We start from the raw sequence: 16,885 nt of genomic DNA, 5'->3' as shown, positions 1-16,885 counted from the left end.
GTGTCCATTTGGATCTCTATAACTAAGGAAAGATTTCTTTGCCTAATTTCACTTGAGGACTCATGAGGGATAAGGAGTTGTTCTATGAGGGGAGGTGAAGTACGAGGGACCACCTCTTCCTTGTGTTGGTGGGGGGGGGGGGGGCGTGGATTGGAAGTAATCTGATTGACGTAAGACTGAGACAGATTTTCAAGGCAGTCATTCTGAGACAGTTTCCTCGAACTGAAGAGTTTAGAAACTGAAGGCCAAAGAATCCAAAAGATGAGGACACAGTCTTAGGAGAAACTCCTCTACTCAGAGGGTTATGTGTGTTAATTATTTTCTATCTGAGAGCTGTGGGTGTTTTGCTATTAATTATAAACAGAAGTAAGATAGTTAGATTTTGTACAATAAGAGAATCAACGGATGTATCAATCAGCAGGAAAGTGAACTTGGGGATAAGCCATGATTTTATTAAGTGACAGAACTGGTCCAGACAGCAGCTGTCAAGAGAATGTGTGCATTTGTTTTCAATGGACGATTCTTGCATGGATCATTAATGTTGCTGCTCTTTAATTACATTAGAGAAGGCAATAAACTTGGATTCTGTACATGAAAATAAACCCAAGTTCATAAAATAAACCTAAGTTTAAAATTATTTATCTTCTGCCCCTAACTATATAAATATATAGCAGAGAAGCAAGTTAATACCTCAAAACAAATCTGGGTAAATAATTAGACAAATAAATATACAGTAGGTACAAATAAGCTTCATGGTGTTAGATTTTGTCTTCATTGAATGGCAAAGGTTATCAGCTGCTCTCACAGAAACTATTCAAATTTCATTCCAAGAACTTCAATACCTGGGTTATTATGAATGAAAAATCTGCTGTATCATGCTAGGGTGCAGCCGGTAATGAGAAAACATCGATTTCCAGGGTTTTTTGAATCCAAATGAAGTAGCTTGTGAAATGCAAACATTTAAGGGCAATAAGTCAAAGTGTTAGGAGGGATGGAAACACGGTGATGTTTTCCTCTCAAGGTAAAGTAATGAAGGATTCCAACAAAATTAGAAATTACAGCAAGTGAAGAGTGTGCGCAAGGCTGTGCCTGGAGTTCTTAGCACAATTCAGACAGCTGTTCAAAAACACTGAAAGCAGTGAAAGGGAAAACAAGAAAACTGATGCCGACAAGACGTTGCAGGATAGACTTTCACTGACTGTAGCCACAATGCGTAAATGAAGTTTGAACAGAGGGATGTGAGCTGCAACGTGAGGTCACCTGACCCTCCTTGATGAACAGCACTGATGTAATCCTTTTTACCATGTGATTGCACAAGAAAGTCTACTCTCTCACTGCAAAAATAAATTTTAAGAACCTGTGAGAATAAACTCACAGTGGTTACTAAATAATTACATAGATTAGTTGAACCCTAATAATATTTCCCAATGATCATAAATATTAAGAGCAAAGAATACAGTTTAGGGAGAGGACAGATTACAATGGTGTATGCATTAGCCATTGCCTTATAATGCAGTGTCTTGTAAACTAGTAGAATCAAAGAGCAGAAAAGATTAAGAAAAGATTGGAACATTTGATGGATTGGTAATTGAAAAATAATTATCTTCAGGGTTAGCTAGAAAGATTGTACAGTGATTGTTAGGCTTATGCAACTTTCACGTACTTTTTGATCAAAAGGGGTGATGTTTAGTAAAAGTTCTCTTCGGTCTTTTATCACTTGTCATTGATAATATAACTTATATATGTAGCAGTGAATTTTTCCCTATCACACCATTCCTAAAAGCCCTGAACAAAGGTCTGCAACGGCAACTGAACTACTTTGCACACTAGACCAGTAAATTGGTGGATTTCACATGGACTTTATTTTTAAAAAATGCAAATGTTTGTTGCTGCTTTGCTCTAAACAAACCCAACAACTGAACTACTTTGCACACTAGACCAGTAAATTGGTGGATTTCACATGGACTTTATTTTTAAAAAATGCAAATGTTTGTTGCTGCTTTGCTCTAAACAAACCCAACAACTTTTGATTGATTCAAGACTGTCAACAATGATGAAATTAACATTTTATATTATACGACCATTTTCAAGTAATTCACAGAGCTAGAAGAGGCTAATTCCTGGGAATGAGATGTTTGCCCTATCAACAGGAGCTGGACAGCTGAGTCTGCATTCCTTGGAATTTAGAACAATGAAGGGTGACCCTACTCAAACGTGTAAGATCATGGTCTTGGCTTGACAGGGTGGATGTTGAGATGTTTCCACTAGTGGGAGAGTCATGAACAAGAGACACAACTACAGAATGAGGGGCATGGTCATTTAAAACTGAGTTGTAGAAATTGCTACTCCTAGAAGGTTGTGGACTCTCTACCCCCATGATTGGTTGAGACCAGATCATTAGATAAAATTAAAAATGGAGATAGGGTAAATATCTGAAAGGTTGAAGAATTCTGGATTATAGGGAACTGGGATAGAAGAGGAGCTGAGACTGGAATAGATCAGCCATGATCCTAATAGGTTGGCTTGAGGGGTCTGGAGGCCTACTCCTGTTCTTGTGAAAGAGAGGTCAAAGTATTTCCCTTCTTTCAAAGTGAATCACGTACATTTAGCACAATGGAAGATCATGGCTACAGGCAATGCACTGAATGACTAACTGACTGACTTGGAAATAATTTCTTGTTGAAATTAATTAGCCTAACCTTTCCATTTAATGAAATAATAGCTATACACATTACAACAACTTGCTAAAAGCTGCTGTCTATTTGGTCACCAGACGCTGGGTACAAGCACTTCAAATGTATTTTTAACATTAACAATCATCTCTAAAGAGCAGAATTTACAGTAACTTTTTCCAGCTTTTTCTTGATTAATGGTCATTGTAAAGTGCACTGAAACTCAGTGACCATAATCAACGATACAATGATTCCACTTATGGCTCAACAATCTTTGCAATCTTTCAGTGGCTTCACTACAGACACTTCATTGTATTTATATATACTTTACATATTCTTCTGTATAACAACCATTTTGCATTTAAATTCAGACATGTCATTTAGATATCTAGAGAAATGTTACATTTACAAAAAGAATGTAAAAAGGCAGCATAAGTTATTAGAAAAGAAGTTACACTTTAACAGATTTATTTGTGACATATATACACACAATAGTTTGGCAGATGAACATTCAGTGGCATGTCTACTACTTGTTAAAAGCAGTAGAAATTTTCCATCACTAGTAGCATATTTTCACTTGGAGAAGTGTTACATTCAATGCTCCATTTGTCACAATATACCAAGAACGAGAATTGTGCTTTAGAATTGCCAAAGTACGAAAACCAACCAACCCAAGCAGGCTTTCCAGTGCAAACAAAAGTTCCATGTGATTGTCTTCATTTGGCGGCTTTGACAGATTTTTCAATCGTATTCTGGCGAGATTCTGCAGCTCGATCCCCAGCTCCAACCTCCACACTTTCCTTCTCAGGTATGGCCTCTAGGCTTCTCCTTGGCTTGGAAGATTCTGTATTCCCAGTGCCTGGCTTATTCAGACCACAAGACACTGCAGCGTAATGAATTTGCTTCAGGTTCTCCAACGCTTCAATTTTAGCATTTTTCAGCAAATCAGCTTGCCCCTGTAGATAGTAAATAGTTCACAAAGACTAAATTAAGCAAGTAGTTGATACATGTATCGAGTGTATACAGCCAAGATACAGGAGGGAAACTGAGATAGAATGTTACTTTGTTTGTAGAAGGTCAATCTTACTGGTCTGGTGCATCATGGAATCTAGAGCATTGCCCTAACGGCAATAGACAATCATGTGGCAGTGAAGAGGCTTTGTCACTGAAGAGCCATTCCATTTTCTGACAGCTGGCAAAGCTAGCAGCAGAATTCTATCAACTGTAAAAACTAAATTTGATTTGTAGTGGATTTTAAATATCTCTCGTATTCAGAAACAACTAGAAGTGTTATAATTGGTATAACTAAATTTTAAAAAAAAGTTAACTAAAATGCTAAAAAATAAACCAATAATTAATAATATGAAATTAAAGCAAAATAATTTTCATACAGTAATTTTAACTTTCTGTCTTCTGCCCTAGAACTCTCACTGAATGAGTGAGGGTGTCAGATCTCTTGCCAGGTCCAACTTAGCAAAGATCCAAGTGACTACTCCAAAATGTAACACTGAGGAATCCTAAGAAGATTCCATTGATCAGCTTCTTGGCAAATCCCTGGAATCAATAAAGAAAGCAATTAGATACTGTAAATGAGGTGGTAGTTGGCCTTGTAATGTTTGCTTGAATGCAATGAAATAAGCTTGTCCCCATTTAAAATTAGCTTGTGATTAGCATTACAAGTTACCTAAAATTAATCACAGTTAAGATATTACAAGGGCATGCCCTGTTTCCACTTTAAATTTATTGTACAGTATATTTGAAATAAGTATTTATGCTAGCTAGGTTTGAGTTGGGTATTTTACTTTAAAATCTGACCATACCTAGTAACTCCTTAAAGTTTACTCTTCAAAAGTTGATATGATTTTTGTAGAAAGATCAGACCAAAGACTGCATCCAATTTCTACATCCCCAAATGGTATACTGGAAGTCATAGGTACGTGGATTACTGCCGTAGACAGTGGGAAGGTGTGGAATGGAAGGAAAAGTTTCCAGGCTTGGCTTTTAACTCTAGTGGGTGTGCTAAGTGACTACATAACTGAATCACTGTATTCAGCAACATTCTTTTGCCTACTCTGAAACAGAAGCACCAATAAATTTCAGATATGATGTCCACAAACAGATCATGGATCACTGTGCCCAAAAGGGGGGAAATCCAGTTGCATGCCAAATCACAGGAAAAAGCAACTGTTGGGGGATCAGCAAGGTGGGTAGCATCTGTATGGAGGAAAATGACTTGTCGATGTTTCAGGTCAAGGTTGTGCACGACAGTGGAGAGGGGAGATAACTAGTAAACAGAAGAGAGAGCCAGTAAACAGAGAAGGAAGAGGCAGGGGTCAGAAGGTAGTAAGTGAGGGAAGAGAGGGTTGGAGTGGAAGAGAGGTAGTTAGGTGATAGGTTGCAGCAGACAAGGTAAAAAAAAAGGCAGGTGGGAGAATGGGGTGGTGGAGAGAAGCTGGAAGATGATTAATGGGGACCCAATGGCTACAAATGCTGGAATTTAATAAGTAAGGAAGGATGGAATCAAATGGGAGTGGGAATCCTTTGTGTGAAATGTGTGGGTAGTAGATGTATGGAACCAGATGGGGGAGGGAGACAAAATGAGTGATGGGGGCTGGGGGTTGTGTGGCGAAGGGAACAAAAAATTTGTTAGGGAGGGAGGTGAGAGGCAGAGAGGGGGTAGAGGGTGAGTGGTGAGGGGGGAGAGGTGGGAGAAGAGAAGGGGAGGGGGAGGTGGGGAGGGTGGAGAGAGAGTGAGTGTGAGAGAGGGAGAGGGTGGAGGGGAGAGGCAGGAAGGGGGAGAGGGGAAGGGAGGAGAGGGAAGGGGGAAACTTATCTGAAAATAGTAAATACTATTATAATAGTAAATAGTAAATACAATAGTTTATACTATTGGGCTGTAGTGTATCCAGATTTGATATGAAGTATTGATCTCCTAGTTTTCATTGGACCTCGCCCTGGCAGTGGGGAAGGTGAAGGACGAACAGCTTGGTGTGGGAATAGAAAGGGGAGCTGAAATGGCATGCATCTGGGAGCTTGGAGTTGCCATTGCAGACAAAACACAGGTGATCTACAAACCAGTGGTCTGCTCTATACCTGGTTCTGCTGACGTGGACAAGGCCATACTAGGAACATCAATTGCAGCAGGAGGGAAACTTGAACCTTGTAAGGTCTGGTCATGTCCCTGGGATGTTGGTGAGGAAAGTGGTGTAATAACAAGTATTGCACCTTCTGCCATTGCAGGAGTAAGTACCAGGGGGTCAGGGAAGATGAATTAATAGGTTTGAACAGACCAGGGATTTATGGAGGGAATGGTCCCAGCAGAAGGCAGAAAGAAGTGAGGAGGGGAAGTTAATCCTAGTGGTGAGACCCTATTGCAATTGGCAGAAGTGATGAAGTTTGATGTGCCAGATATGGAAGGGAACTCTATTTCTGTCCTGCCTGAGAGGACAAGTGTTGAGAAGTTGCTTAAATAGGCTCCAAGAAATAATTTAAACATTTTAATGGTATTGTTATTTAAAATTGAGTTGTTGCCAATGTCAATGACAGCTTATTTGACTGGACTGGAGCCTCATTGGCTGTCATGGCAACTCTGGGGAGGCAGTCACCCAAATCTGTTGGGTGAGGCCTTCACAATAGACCATGTTTTCAGAACTAGTGAAACATCCCATTATTTTATAGAGCATGTCAACTATTTGAAGAAAAATATATCTTTAGCCTAATGTTTGCTCTAGACTTAAAAGTTGTAACATACTATAAACACATAGGAGAAGAATTAGGCTACTTGGCCCAGAGAATCTGTTCAGCTTTTGTTCACAACTGATTTATTTTCCCTCTCAACCACAGAACCTTCTTCTGCCCTTTTCTTATAACTATTAATGCCCCTACTAATCAGAAACCTATCAATCACCACTATAAATATACTCAATGATTTTGTCTCCACAGCCATTTATGGCAATGAATTCCACACATCCACCACCCTGGGGCTAAAGAAATTCTTCTTCATCTCTGTCTTAAAAGGATGTCCTTGTATTCCGAAGCTGTGCCCTCTGGTCCTAGACTCTCAAACTATCGGAAACATCCTCTCTTTGCCCACTCTATCTAGATCTTTCAATATTTGGTGGCTTTAAATGAGGTTCCTCTTCATTCTTCCAAATTCTAATGAGTCCAGGCCCAGAGCAATCAAACACTCCTCCTATATTAACCCTTTGATTTCCAGGATCTTTCTTGTAAACATCTTCTGGACCCTCTCCAATGTCAACACACATTTTCTTAAATATGGAGCCAAAGCTGTTCTCAATAGTTTAAATGTGGCCTGCTCAATGCTTTATAAATTCTCAAAATTATATTGTTGTTTTTATATTCTAGTCCTCAAGAAATGAATGCCAACATTGAATTTGCCTTCCTTACTACCAACTGAACCTGCAAGTTAACCTTTAGGGAATCCTACACTAGGAGTCCAAAGTCTCTTGGCATCTAGATTTCTAAATTTAATCTCCATTTCAAAAATAGCCTGTGCCTTTATTCCTTCTATCAAAGTGAATGACCAAACTACACTGTATTCCACTAGTCACCAGAAATTACCTGAAAAAGATCCCCTTTATTCCCACTCTTTGCCTTCTGCCAGTCAGCTAATATTCTGTCCATACTAGTTAGTATCTTTCTAGTAATGGCCCTACTGAAGTGCAATACCTCACACTTGTCTGCATTAAATTCCCTCTGCCATTTGTCAGCCCATTTCTCCAGCTAGTCCAGATCCTGTTGCAAGCTCTGATAGCTTTCCTCACTGTCCACTACATCTCCCATCTTGGTGTCATCTGCAAATTTGCTGATCCAGTTAACCATAATATAATCCAGATCATTGGTATAGATGACAAACAACAATGACATAACACCGATCTTGCAGCACTCCACTAGTCACAGACCTCCAGTCAGAGAGACAACCCTCTGCTACTACTCTCTGGCTTCTCCCACGAAGTCAATGTCTAATCCAATTTACTACTTCATCTTCAATGCTGTGCTGTACCTTCTTGACCAACTTCTCAAGCAGGACCCTGTCAAATGCCTTGCCAAAGTCCATTTTTTTTTACTGAGTTAAGTATTGTATGCAATTAGTTTTTATTAGTAATTAGTATGTAATTTTGCTACAACAAGTGTATGGGACTTTGGAAAAAATTTGAATTTCCCCATGGGGATGAATAAAGTATCTATCTATCTATCTATGTAGACAACATCCACTGCATTGCCTTCCTCAACTTTCCTGGTAACTTCCCCCCAAAACGCTGTAAGACTGCTTAGATATGACCTACCATGTACAAAGCCATGCTGACTATATATTGACTTATATCCAGTCCCTTAGAATACCTTCCAATAACTTTCCCACCACTGATGTCAGGTACACCGGCCTGCAATTATCTGGTTTATTTTTATAGCCTTTCCTAAACAGTGGATCAAAATTAGCTATCCTCTAATCCTCTGATACACCACCTGTCACTAAGGATGATTTAAATATCTCTGCTAGTGCCCCGATAATTTTTGCAATTGACTCCCAAAGGGTCCAAGGGTATACACCTTGTCAGGCCCTGGAGATCTATCCACTCTAACTTCCCTCAAGGCAACAAGCACCTCCTCCTTTATAATTTGTATAAGGTTCATGACCTTGCTTGTGCTTTGCCTCACATCTATAGACTCTGTGTCTGTCTCCTAACTAAATACAGATGCAAAAAATCCATTTAAGATCTCCCTCATTTCTTTTGGCTCCACATATTCTGATCTTCCAGAGGATCAATTTTGTCCTTGAAGTCCTTTTGCTCTTAACATATCTGTAGAAACCTTTAGGATTTTCCTTCACCTTGTCTGCTAGGCCTTCTTTTAGCCCTCCTGATTTCTTTATTAAATATTATCTTGTATTTCTTCTTCTCCATAAGATCCTTATTTGTTCCTACCTGCTATGTACCAACTTTTTTCCTTAACCAAGGTCTCAATGTCTCTTGAAAATATTCTCAATATCTTCCAGCTTGCTTGTGCCCATTTTATGTAGGTAAACTGCACACTTCTGGCACAGATCTTGCTAATTCCAGCAGTATATTGTTCCCAGGTGATAACCATGAGCATGGTTCACTGAAGTTTTTAATTACACACATTGAGTCAAGAAGACATGAATTGCAACCTTTATAATTAACTCAAAAAAAGTGAGGAAAACTTCATGCTGAAATGAGGGAAATATATGTTTTAAAGTGCCCCACTGAAACATTATTGCTATCACCAAACAATCCTTCCCATGGAATTTTCTTCAGTAAGTAGATCAGTCTCACCAAGCTGTTGTAAAAATGGAGGCCCATGAATGAGTAAACATGATTTGCCAAGTCCTCAACTTGCAGACTCACTGGGCCCAACTGACTGTAGGTGCATGGGTCACCCCTGATCACAGGCTTTGAGTGCTCGCCCACCCCTTATCACTGTCTCTTGCACTTTCTGGGGGATTAGCAGATGTCACCATGAAGAGTGCAAGCTGGAAGTTAACGCACTTAACATGAAGCAATACACAACGATAACTTCATAAAGAATCATATCCCCATTCTGTGATTTTTTTTCTGTTTTTTGGTACCAGTACATCAAAAATTTCTAAGCCATTGACTTTAATTGTGACAGGTTTATTACTGCAAGGGAAAAGTGTAATGGATTTGTCTCAAAACTTTAAAAAAAAAGTTATAATAATTAAAGGCATGTGAATAGCTTCTAACTCTCTGATCCTCCTGTATGAAAAGAACTGGGGGAAACACAATAAATAGAAAGTGTAAAAGTCTTGTAGCACAATAATGACAGTGATATCAAAATATTCTTTGGTCTGGAAATGTGTGCTGTTTTCACATATTGAGATGAGCTGATCACTTACTCACATGATGCATAATAGAGCTTGTTTGACAATATGTGGGAATCGGTGAAGAAAGATCACAGTAAATTAATTCAGAGGATTTGAGACAAGATCTTAGGAATGGAAGGTCAGGGGAGTAGCATAACTGTGGGAAAGGAATGGGGGTGATGGGGGGAGAGGGGTATAGGAGAGAGGCTGTTTGAGGAGAAAGTTGTGGGGGTCCAGTGAGAAGTACAGGGGAAGGGAGGAGACCACTGGGAATATGAAGTGAACCATGTGAACCAGGATGAGGCTAGGGTGAGTAATGGAGGATGATGATGAAGACATCAGAGGGATAGAGAAGATCACAGAATAAGAGCAGATCGGAATAGGGTGGGGAAAACTGGGAGGGAAGCTGGGTTGCTGGAATTATTAAGTATACTGGAGAGTGGAGAAGGAATGGGATGAGGATAATCAGTGGGAATGAACCAATGAAAGTTTGTTGGAGTGAGGGATGGAGAGAGTGACATGAGGAGCTATAGTGTAATCTGAAGGGAGGTCAAACCTATCTCAGGGTCTGGGAGCAAATGCATGGGTGATGGGCATTGGGGATAAGAAAATCACTGAGAGCCATTATAGAGAACAGTAACATGTTTTAGCAAAGATCAACTCATCTTGAAAGTTTCTTTATTCCTGAATATCCCAACAATAATGCAGAAGCAGACTGCAACTCTGTAGATCAGACCTGCTTCTGCTGTGTGTGCCATTTGAAAATCAGGCATATACTGTAAAGGAAAAGGTCTTCATTGACTGGTGGTGCACTAGAGATCATCAATTGCTTCAGAACCATGCTGGCTGGCTAGTTTCCGAAATCGACAATCTCTCTGTGGCCTTACAAATATTTCTTTACTCTATATTCCCTCTTGAAGACCATAGCATAACCCGCATTCCAAATTCTAAAGACATGCTGTAAAATAGTTCTTCCTCATGGCTCTGTCAATTCCCTTGCTCTGTGCTTTGCTCCTGTCCGTATGTACTCTAGTCCCCAATCCCTTCAAAAACACAGACAGCTTCCCACTATCCACTCTATGCAAAACCCTAATCATTTTATACACTTATGTCCAATTTCTCCTCAGCATTACAGTTCCAGATCTTTAATCAATCTTTGTAACTATGGTCACTCATCCCCAAAACCATTGTTGTAAAATTTTTCTGGACCCTTCACATCCTCCTTGCAATGTAGCAGGTAGAATTGCGCACAACATTCCAGTTGAGACTATACCAGTGTTTTACTCAGATTCAGCATTACACATCTACGTTTGTACTCTATGATTAGGCTCATAATACTTAACTGCTTTCTCAACTAGCCCTGCCATTTTCAAATACTTGTGCACACATACCCCCAGGTCACTTTGCTTCTGTACTCTTTTAAAACTGTATCCTTAATTCTATTTGGCATCAATCATGCATTAAATACCAATTGATGGCACAGCAAATCCCAACTGCCCTCAGTGCAAATACATGTCATATGTATAGTGATCTATGATTGTACATTGCATCTGGTCACATTTGGAGATCATTTAAACATTGCACCATGCAGCAAAATTTCTTGGCTCTTACACTTTAGAATATGCTAAGGCATAGCACTATATCTCTACCCTAGCACTATCATAATATGTACTCTTTGTAAGGAACTGATAAGAGTCAAACCAAAAGGAGAATTAATTTCAGATTACTTGAGAGTCATAGATAAAGGAAGGAAACAGGCTATTCAGTCCACCAAGTCTATGCTAAGTACCAAGCACTTATCTTATTCTAATCTATTTTATCTTCCCCATCTTCTACTAACACTACCACTCTTCTACACACTCAGACCAACATATAGTGTCCCATTAACCTACTAATTTGCACGTATTTTAAACTTGGTAGAAAACCAAAGCACCAGAGGCAATGGGGCTGACACGCTATTGTTACAAGGCTGGTGGATAAATCTCACTCCAGGGACTCAAACCCCAAAGCCTATACTGTCAGGCTAGTGCAGGAGTCAGAGAATGTTGCAAAGCTGGAAGTCTTCCCTTTGAAATGAGATGTTACACTGTTCTTTCAGGTGTAAGAAATCTCAAATTATTTCAAAGAACAGGTGGAAGGATATCCTTGGCATCTTGTCTGCATCTTATCCAACAGGACTAAAGAGCACATTTGATTATTTTCACATCTGATCTGACTGAATTTGAAATGGATGATCAACCTGGAAATATATTGCAGAGTGCAACATTTATGTGTATCATGAAAAGCTGTTTCTCAGGAGTTTTTCCTTCCAGACCATCAAATGAACAGAGGCACCTAAACAGGTTATTATTAAGAGGAGAATCCTCAGAGTATATGTGGGGCTTTCTTCTGTTCTCAGGAAACTAATTTTGGGTAGGTCTACTTTGACTTAAAAATATAACTCTAGATCTCCAACATGTAGTTGACTGATGCTCTAGCTTCCACTCCAAGCTTTTCTCTACTCAAATGATTTGTCCAAATCTACATCTGTGACCCTTCTGTTTCCTACTCCAACTCCACTGCAATAGAGAGCCACTGAAGAAATTATTTATTGAGACACTATTTCACCTATCTCTTTTATATGCCAAAGGATCTTTAGGCTGTAATACTGTATTAAGCCCTTTCAATTATGAAGATTGGCACGTCAATTACTTCACAATTTCCCACTTACATCAAAAATCTATCCAATGTAGTAAAACGGTACTACCACATAACTACTGTGCAATGAAATGAACCAGTACAGTGCAATTTATTAGCAACATCAACTCATTGAAAAGAAACTGTATTTTAAGTGGTTTTCACTTGCTCATATTTCAATTCATCAATCTTAAAAAAAATCTACTTGTCTGAACATCAGTGACAGTTTTATCAATAATACATTAAAAGACAGAGATAAAAGAAAGGATAGTTAGCTGTCAATCAGAATACCAGTTGACTTTCTTCCTCTCATCTTCCCCTCCACTTAAGAAATATCAATCTTACTTTTCAAACTTGTCCAGATATTATTATTGCAGATCACTGTTAATTTATATACACTCTTTTTTCAACATGAAGCCTTGTCAGAATAGAGAAGAGTAATTGTCAAATTGACTCAGGGATCAATTCCAGAGTTCACCCACTGTCTTGGGAAACATTTATCACTTAGCCAACTTGTAAGACAGAGTAGCTGTTCAATTATTTCATCGATCAATAATTATCATGCTTCATTTATTATAGAAGTAACTACACTTGATGAAGAACTCTGTTGCCCATAAAGTGTTTGGAATGCTCTGAGATCATATTAGTTGTTCCATAAATACATATTTTTCCACTTTAGATAAGGAGGATTAAATGAATTCGGACTACATGTGGTAAATGTTAATATAGACAAGTAAAGTGTGACGTGACTGATGAGGGCAACTGTCAATGAGTAACAGTAGACTATATGATCCACAAAAGGAATGTGGGAATAGTACAGGTTAACATATTGAGCTCATGAACAATATCTGTGGTATTGACTGTGCAGAGAGAAAATGGACTTTAGATTATAAGTGAATTCCATACTGACCAGTTAGCCAAACATCACTGCTGCAAGTAGCAAGATTTTGTAAAATTATCTCCTAACTAGAGTGGGAGAGTGGGAGGAATGCAGGTTTGACTCCTGAACACATATAGCAATGAGCTGCATGCTGATAGCTTCTCCACAGCAGACAAAGAAAGGTTGATGAATACTACAAGATTAAATATTATACCTACTTATAATATTGAACTGTTTATACCGGTACTTGTAATATTGAACTGTTTATAACCATTCACATTCTTACATCAGTACATTCCTTGTTAAAGGGAGTGGGGGCTGCTGCTGAGTTAGATATAGTGCACAGATGTTAAAATAACCTAGGCCTTAAACTGCTCAAGAAATTAAGATGGAATGAAATGTAATAAAAGTATAATAACCGATAATAGTACAAGTAGTAAAGAAAGTAAAAATAAAGATTGGTGTTGAAGAATGTTATATTCTATGAATGATACTGATACAACACAAATAAAAATCTTATGCCTCATATGAGCATTTATCTGTAACTCTGCATTTGTTCTTCACAACAAAGGGAATGATTCAAAGACATAGGTAAAAAACTGAACACATATTCATTAGGGTGACTGCTGAATTAGCTGGGGAAAAACACATTTCCAAGATCACAAATGGCATTCATTCTGCTGTTATGAAGTTCCTATGCAGTTCATGAATCCTTCCTGCATCAAACTTGTTTTTAATTACAGATTCTTTCTGAGTCACAGTTGTTTGCATGTGCATTGCCAATTTTTTCCCTTATAGATTACAGTTCAAATCAAGTGATAATCAGCTATATTAAATTAAATGTAATTGTTAAAGTAAGTAATAAATAGTATTCAACCTTTTCTAAACTGGAGTCTACTTTCATATAATTGGTTTGAGGCATATCATCAGATAAATGGTTATCACATTCACTTTCATGACCATATTTTCAAATTTGAATCCAAAGTCAAACATTTCACTGACAATTATGGTTTACTCAAATTGCTAATTGTAAAATTAACTTTTTATTCATTACCAAACATCTGCAAATTTTAACCTGTTAAAAAAAAAACCTTCTGTTATCACATTTTCAATTACCTGCAGTCTGGACTACAAAACTACAATTTTTTCAATGTAGGAGGCCATTGGCCTATTGTATTTGCATTGCCTCTTATAAAGAACAATTCAAAACCTATCTCACTATATCTTCAAGTATGCTTTTACATATATCCTTTTGATCATTTTTAAAAGATGTTCCATAATTCAAGGATAGAAACCATCCTTATTTAATCTATCAAGTCCTTCATTATTCTGAAAACTCCCATTAAATCAACTCTACACTTTATCCACTAGAAAGAGTCCCAGTATTTAATATCTCAGGTTGTAGCTACAATTTTTCATTTCTGGAATTATCTTAATGAATTTGTCCTGAATATTCTTAATGGCTTCAAAACATATTTACATTAAAATAAGACTTTAAACACTATAAGCAATATCAAAATGTATTCTAAACAATCTTATCAAATTTGTATTTTGTCACTTTAATTATAAAACTAAAAATTCCTTTAATTTTTTAATGATTTAATTTGCCTGCTTAGAGAAAATGTATTATTTATCAGGCAATGCCTATAATCTCAATCAGCATCTTTTATAATAAAATAATGATAATGGTGATAATACCTTAAGAATTGTGATGTTCCATGTAAAACTCTCAACAGCTTTCTGAAGTTTTCTTCCTTTAAGGCCTTCTTTAACCCCAATATTGTTCAGATTTTCATGGAATTCCATGGCTGAAAGTAATATACATTTGTTATTCCCATGCAAAGTACATGAGCATACTTCACTGAATGATACAAGAAATTAATTTGAGCTGTTCAGCAGTACTGATCGGCCAGATTTGAGAGAAAACTGTAAAATAATATTTGGCCTTTAAACCTTATCTTTACATAAACGATGGACAATTCCATCCTAGATGGTAATTCACCCATGTAATCCTCTGTTCAAAACACGGTCAAAGAGAAATGATTAAGATACTAATTTATCTACAAATCCTGGGCTCACTTCTCCTTTACAGCTCCCTAGAACAGCCTTACCACTCAGTCCAAGTCTATTCCTAAACCTTATTAATTAAGTCCTAGCTTGACTCAGTGATAAAACTTTCACCTCTCAGTCACAAGGTTACAGGGACATGTCCAATCAAACAATCAATCTAGACTGATTGTTCAGTGCTACACTGAGGTAACATTATGTAAATGGAGCTGCTAGTTCCCCTGAGATACAGAATTATAAAAGGTAAGAATACTTAAGATACTTTTACTTCACCTCGGGAATACTTACTGCCTTTATATCAATGCAGAAGCCATTACTAAATGTTGACTAAGCATTTAGGATAATTTTACATAAAGGCTGCAAAATGAGCCTTAAGAAGTTTAAAGTTTCTAGCAAAAATAATACATTGAACATAAATGATGTGGCAAACAGGTCGAATATAATTCAGTGAAAAATTTCCAAGGATTATTGGGCCACTTCAAGAGGCCTAAATTGAAGAATTAAGGATGAAATCCTTAAAAGATTACCTAAACTGAAAAATTCATCAAAAGGCTAGCACAAAAGTGGTGGCTTAAACAGCTGCCTTATGATTTTATGCATGTGATAAAGCTTGAGAAATGAATGAATTATATAGTTACATTAAAAATCAAATGACAAGGTATTTACTTAAATCACAGTGTTACAGGTGCAGAATATACAGTGATGCAAATCTGACACGGCTGTAACAACATATCTGCCCAACTGAACTGTTACACATCTACAATAGAAAGCAAGAATTTCAATCCACTGAAAAATAATTTTGAAACTAGAAATGTTTAGAGTTGGCAAAATTGACCAGAATTCTCCTTGACTGTAAAAAGGGTACAATGTACAACTAATCTTTACAGTACTTTTGACTATAGATCTGATGATGGAGTAGACAGAGTTCCAAGGGAAATACCAGCCATATTTTTGATACGACAGCCTGGTTTGCAGAAAGGCAGCTGGGATAGTAATTACAGCATTTCTGACCTCAGGGGCACTGTGATCTGTGACATATAACTTCTGTATCAGGCTCCATATTGAGAGGTCTCAGCACATACCACTTGATTATTTTCAATCTGTCGGACTTCAGATCAGCTTCAAAGCACATGGGGTAATGGAATTATACAGAGTGGAAACAGACACTTTGACCCTGACTATCACCCACAGACACCAGTCCAACACTCAGCTCAATATACTCTCCCCATGTCCCCAAAAACTTCCCACAGATACTTACTTATATTAGAGGTACTTTACAGTAGCCAATTAACCCACCAACCTGCATGTCTTTCTGTTGATTCCAAGTAACTGGCACTGTGAGGTCATGGCTCTACAAACTGTGCGATGGGATTCTCATTGTTTGGAACAACTTGAGTGAGTTCTAAGCTACAAATGGGCCACTACTACAGATATAATCAGGGCATAAGATCACAGAAACTGCTGGACTTGCTGAGAATTTGCTGATTTTTAAAAAATTTAATACATGCTTTTCAAATCCACTACGGAATCACAAAACTGCTGTTCCTTATGATATATGTATTTTCCCTCTTGGTCATATTGTACAGGGGACAGCTAATTTCTGGCTAGACATCCTGCTCACTAAAGGAAGACGAAGTGTCTCCCATAGCCTCTCCTTTCCAGGTGTAGAGGTTGCTGCAGACTCCCATAGCCTCTCCTACACACTGTGCCCATAGCAACGCCTTCATGTGG

At 37.9% G+C, this 16,885-nt stretch overlaps 1 protein-coding gene across 2 annotated transcripts in view; it reads right to left on the bottom strand.

Moving 5' to 3' along the window:
* Nucleotides 1–1,950: 1,950 nt before the first annotated feature.
* plcl2 (phospholipase C like 2) overlaps nucleotides 1,951–16,885 on the bottom strand; it is a 229,962-nt gene continuing 215,027 nt past the window's right edge. For both annotated transcript variants that reach the window (XM_073054422.1, XM_073054421.1), the window contains exons 5-6: nucleotides 14,786–14,895; nucleotides 1,951–3,628 (exon numbers count right to left, since the gene is read on the bottom strand). In XM_073054422.1, coding sequence (XP_072910523.1) covers nucleotides 3,389–3,628; nucleotides 14,786–14,895 — 350 coding nt within the window. In that variant the 3' untranslated portion in view covers nucleotides 1,951–3,388. The remainder of the gene's footprint in view (nucleotides 3,629–14,785; nucleotides 14,896–16,885) is intronic.

Source organism: Hemitrygon akajei, chromosome 8 (genome assembly GCF_048418815.1).
Source record: "Hemitrygon akajei chromosome 8, sHemAka1.3, whole genome shotgun sequence".
In the NCBI taxonomy this organism is placed as follows: Eukaryota; Metazoa; Chordata; class Chondrichthyes; order Myliobatiformes; family Dasyatidae; genus Hemitrygon; species Hemitrygon akajei.
The sequence above is the reverse complement of the archived record's forward strand: the minus strand, read 5'-3'. Positions and strand labels throughout refer to the sequence as shown.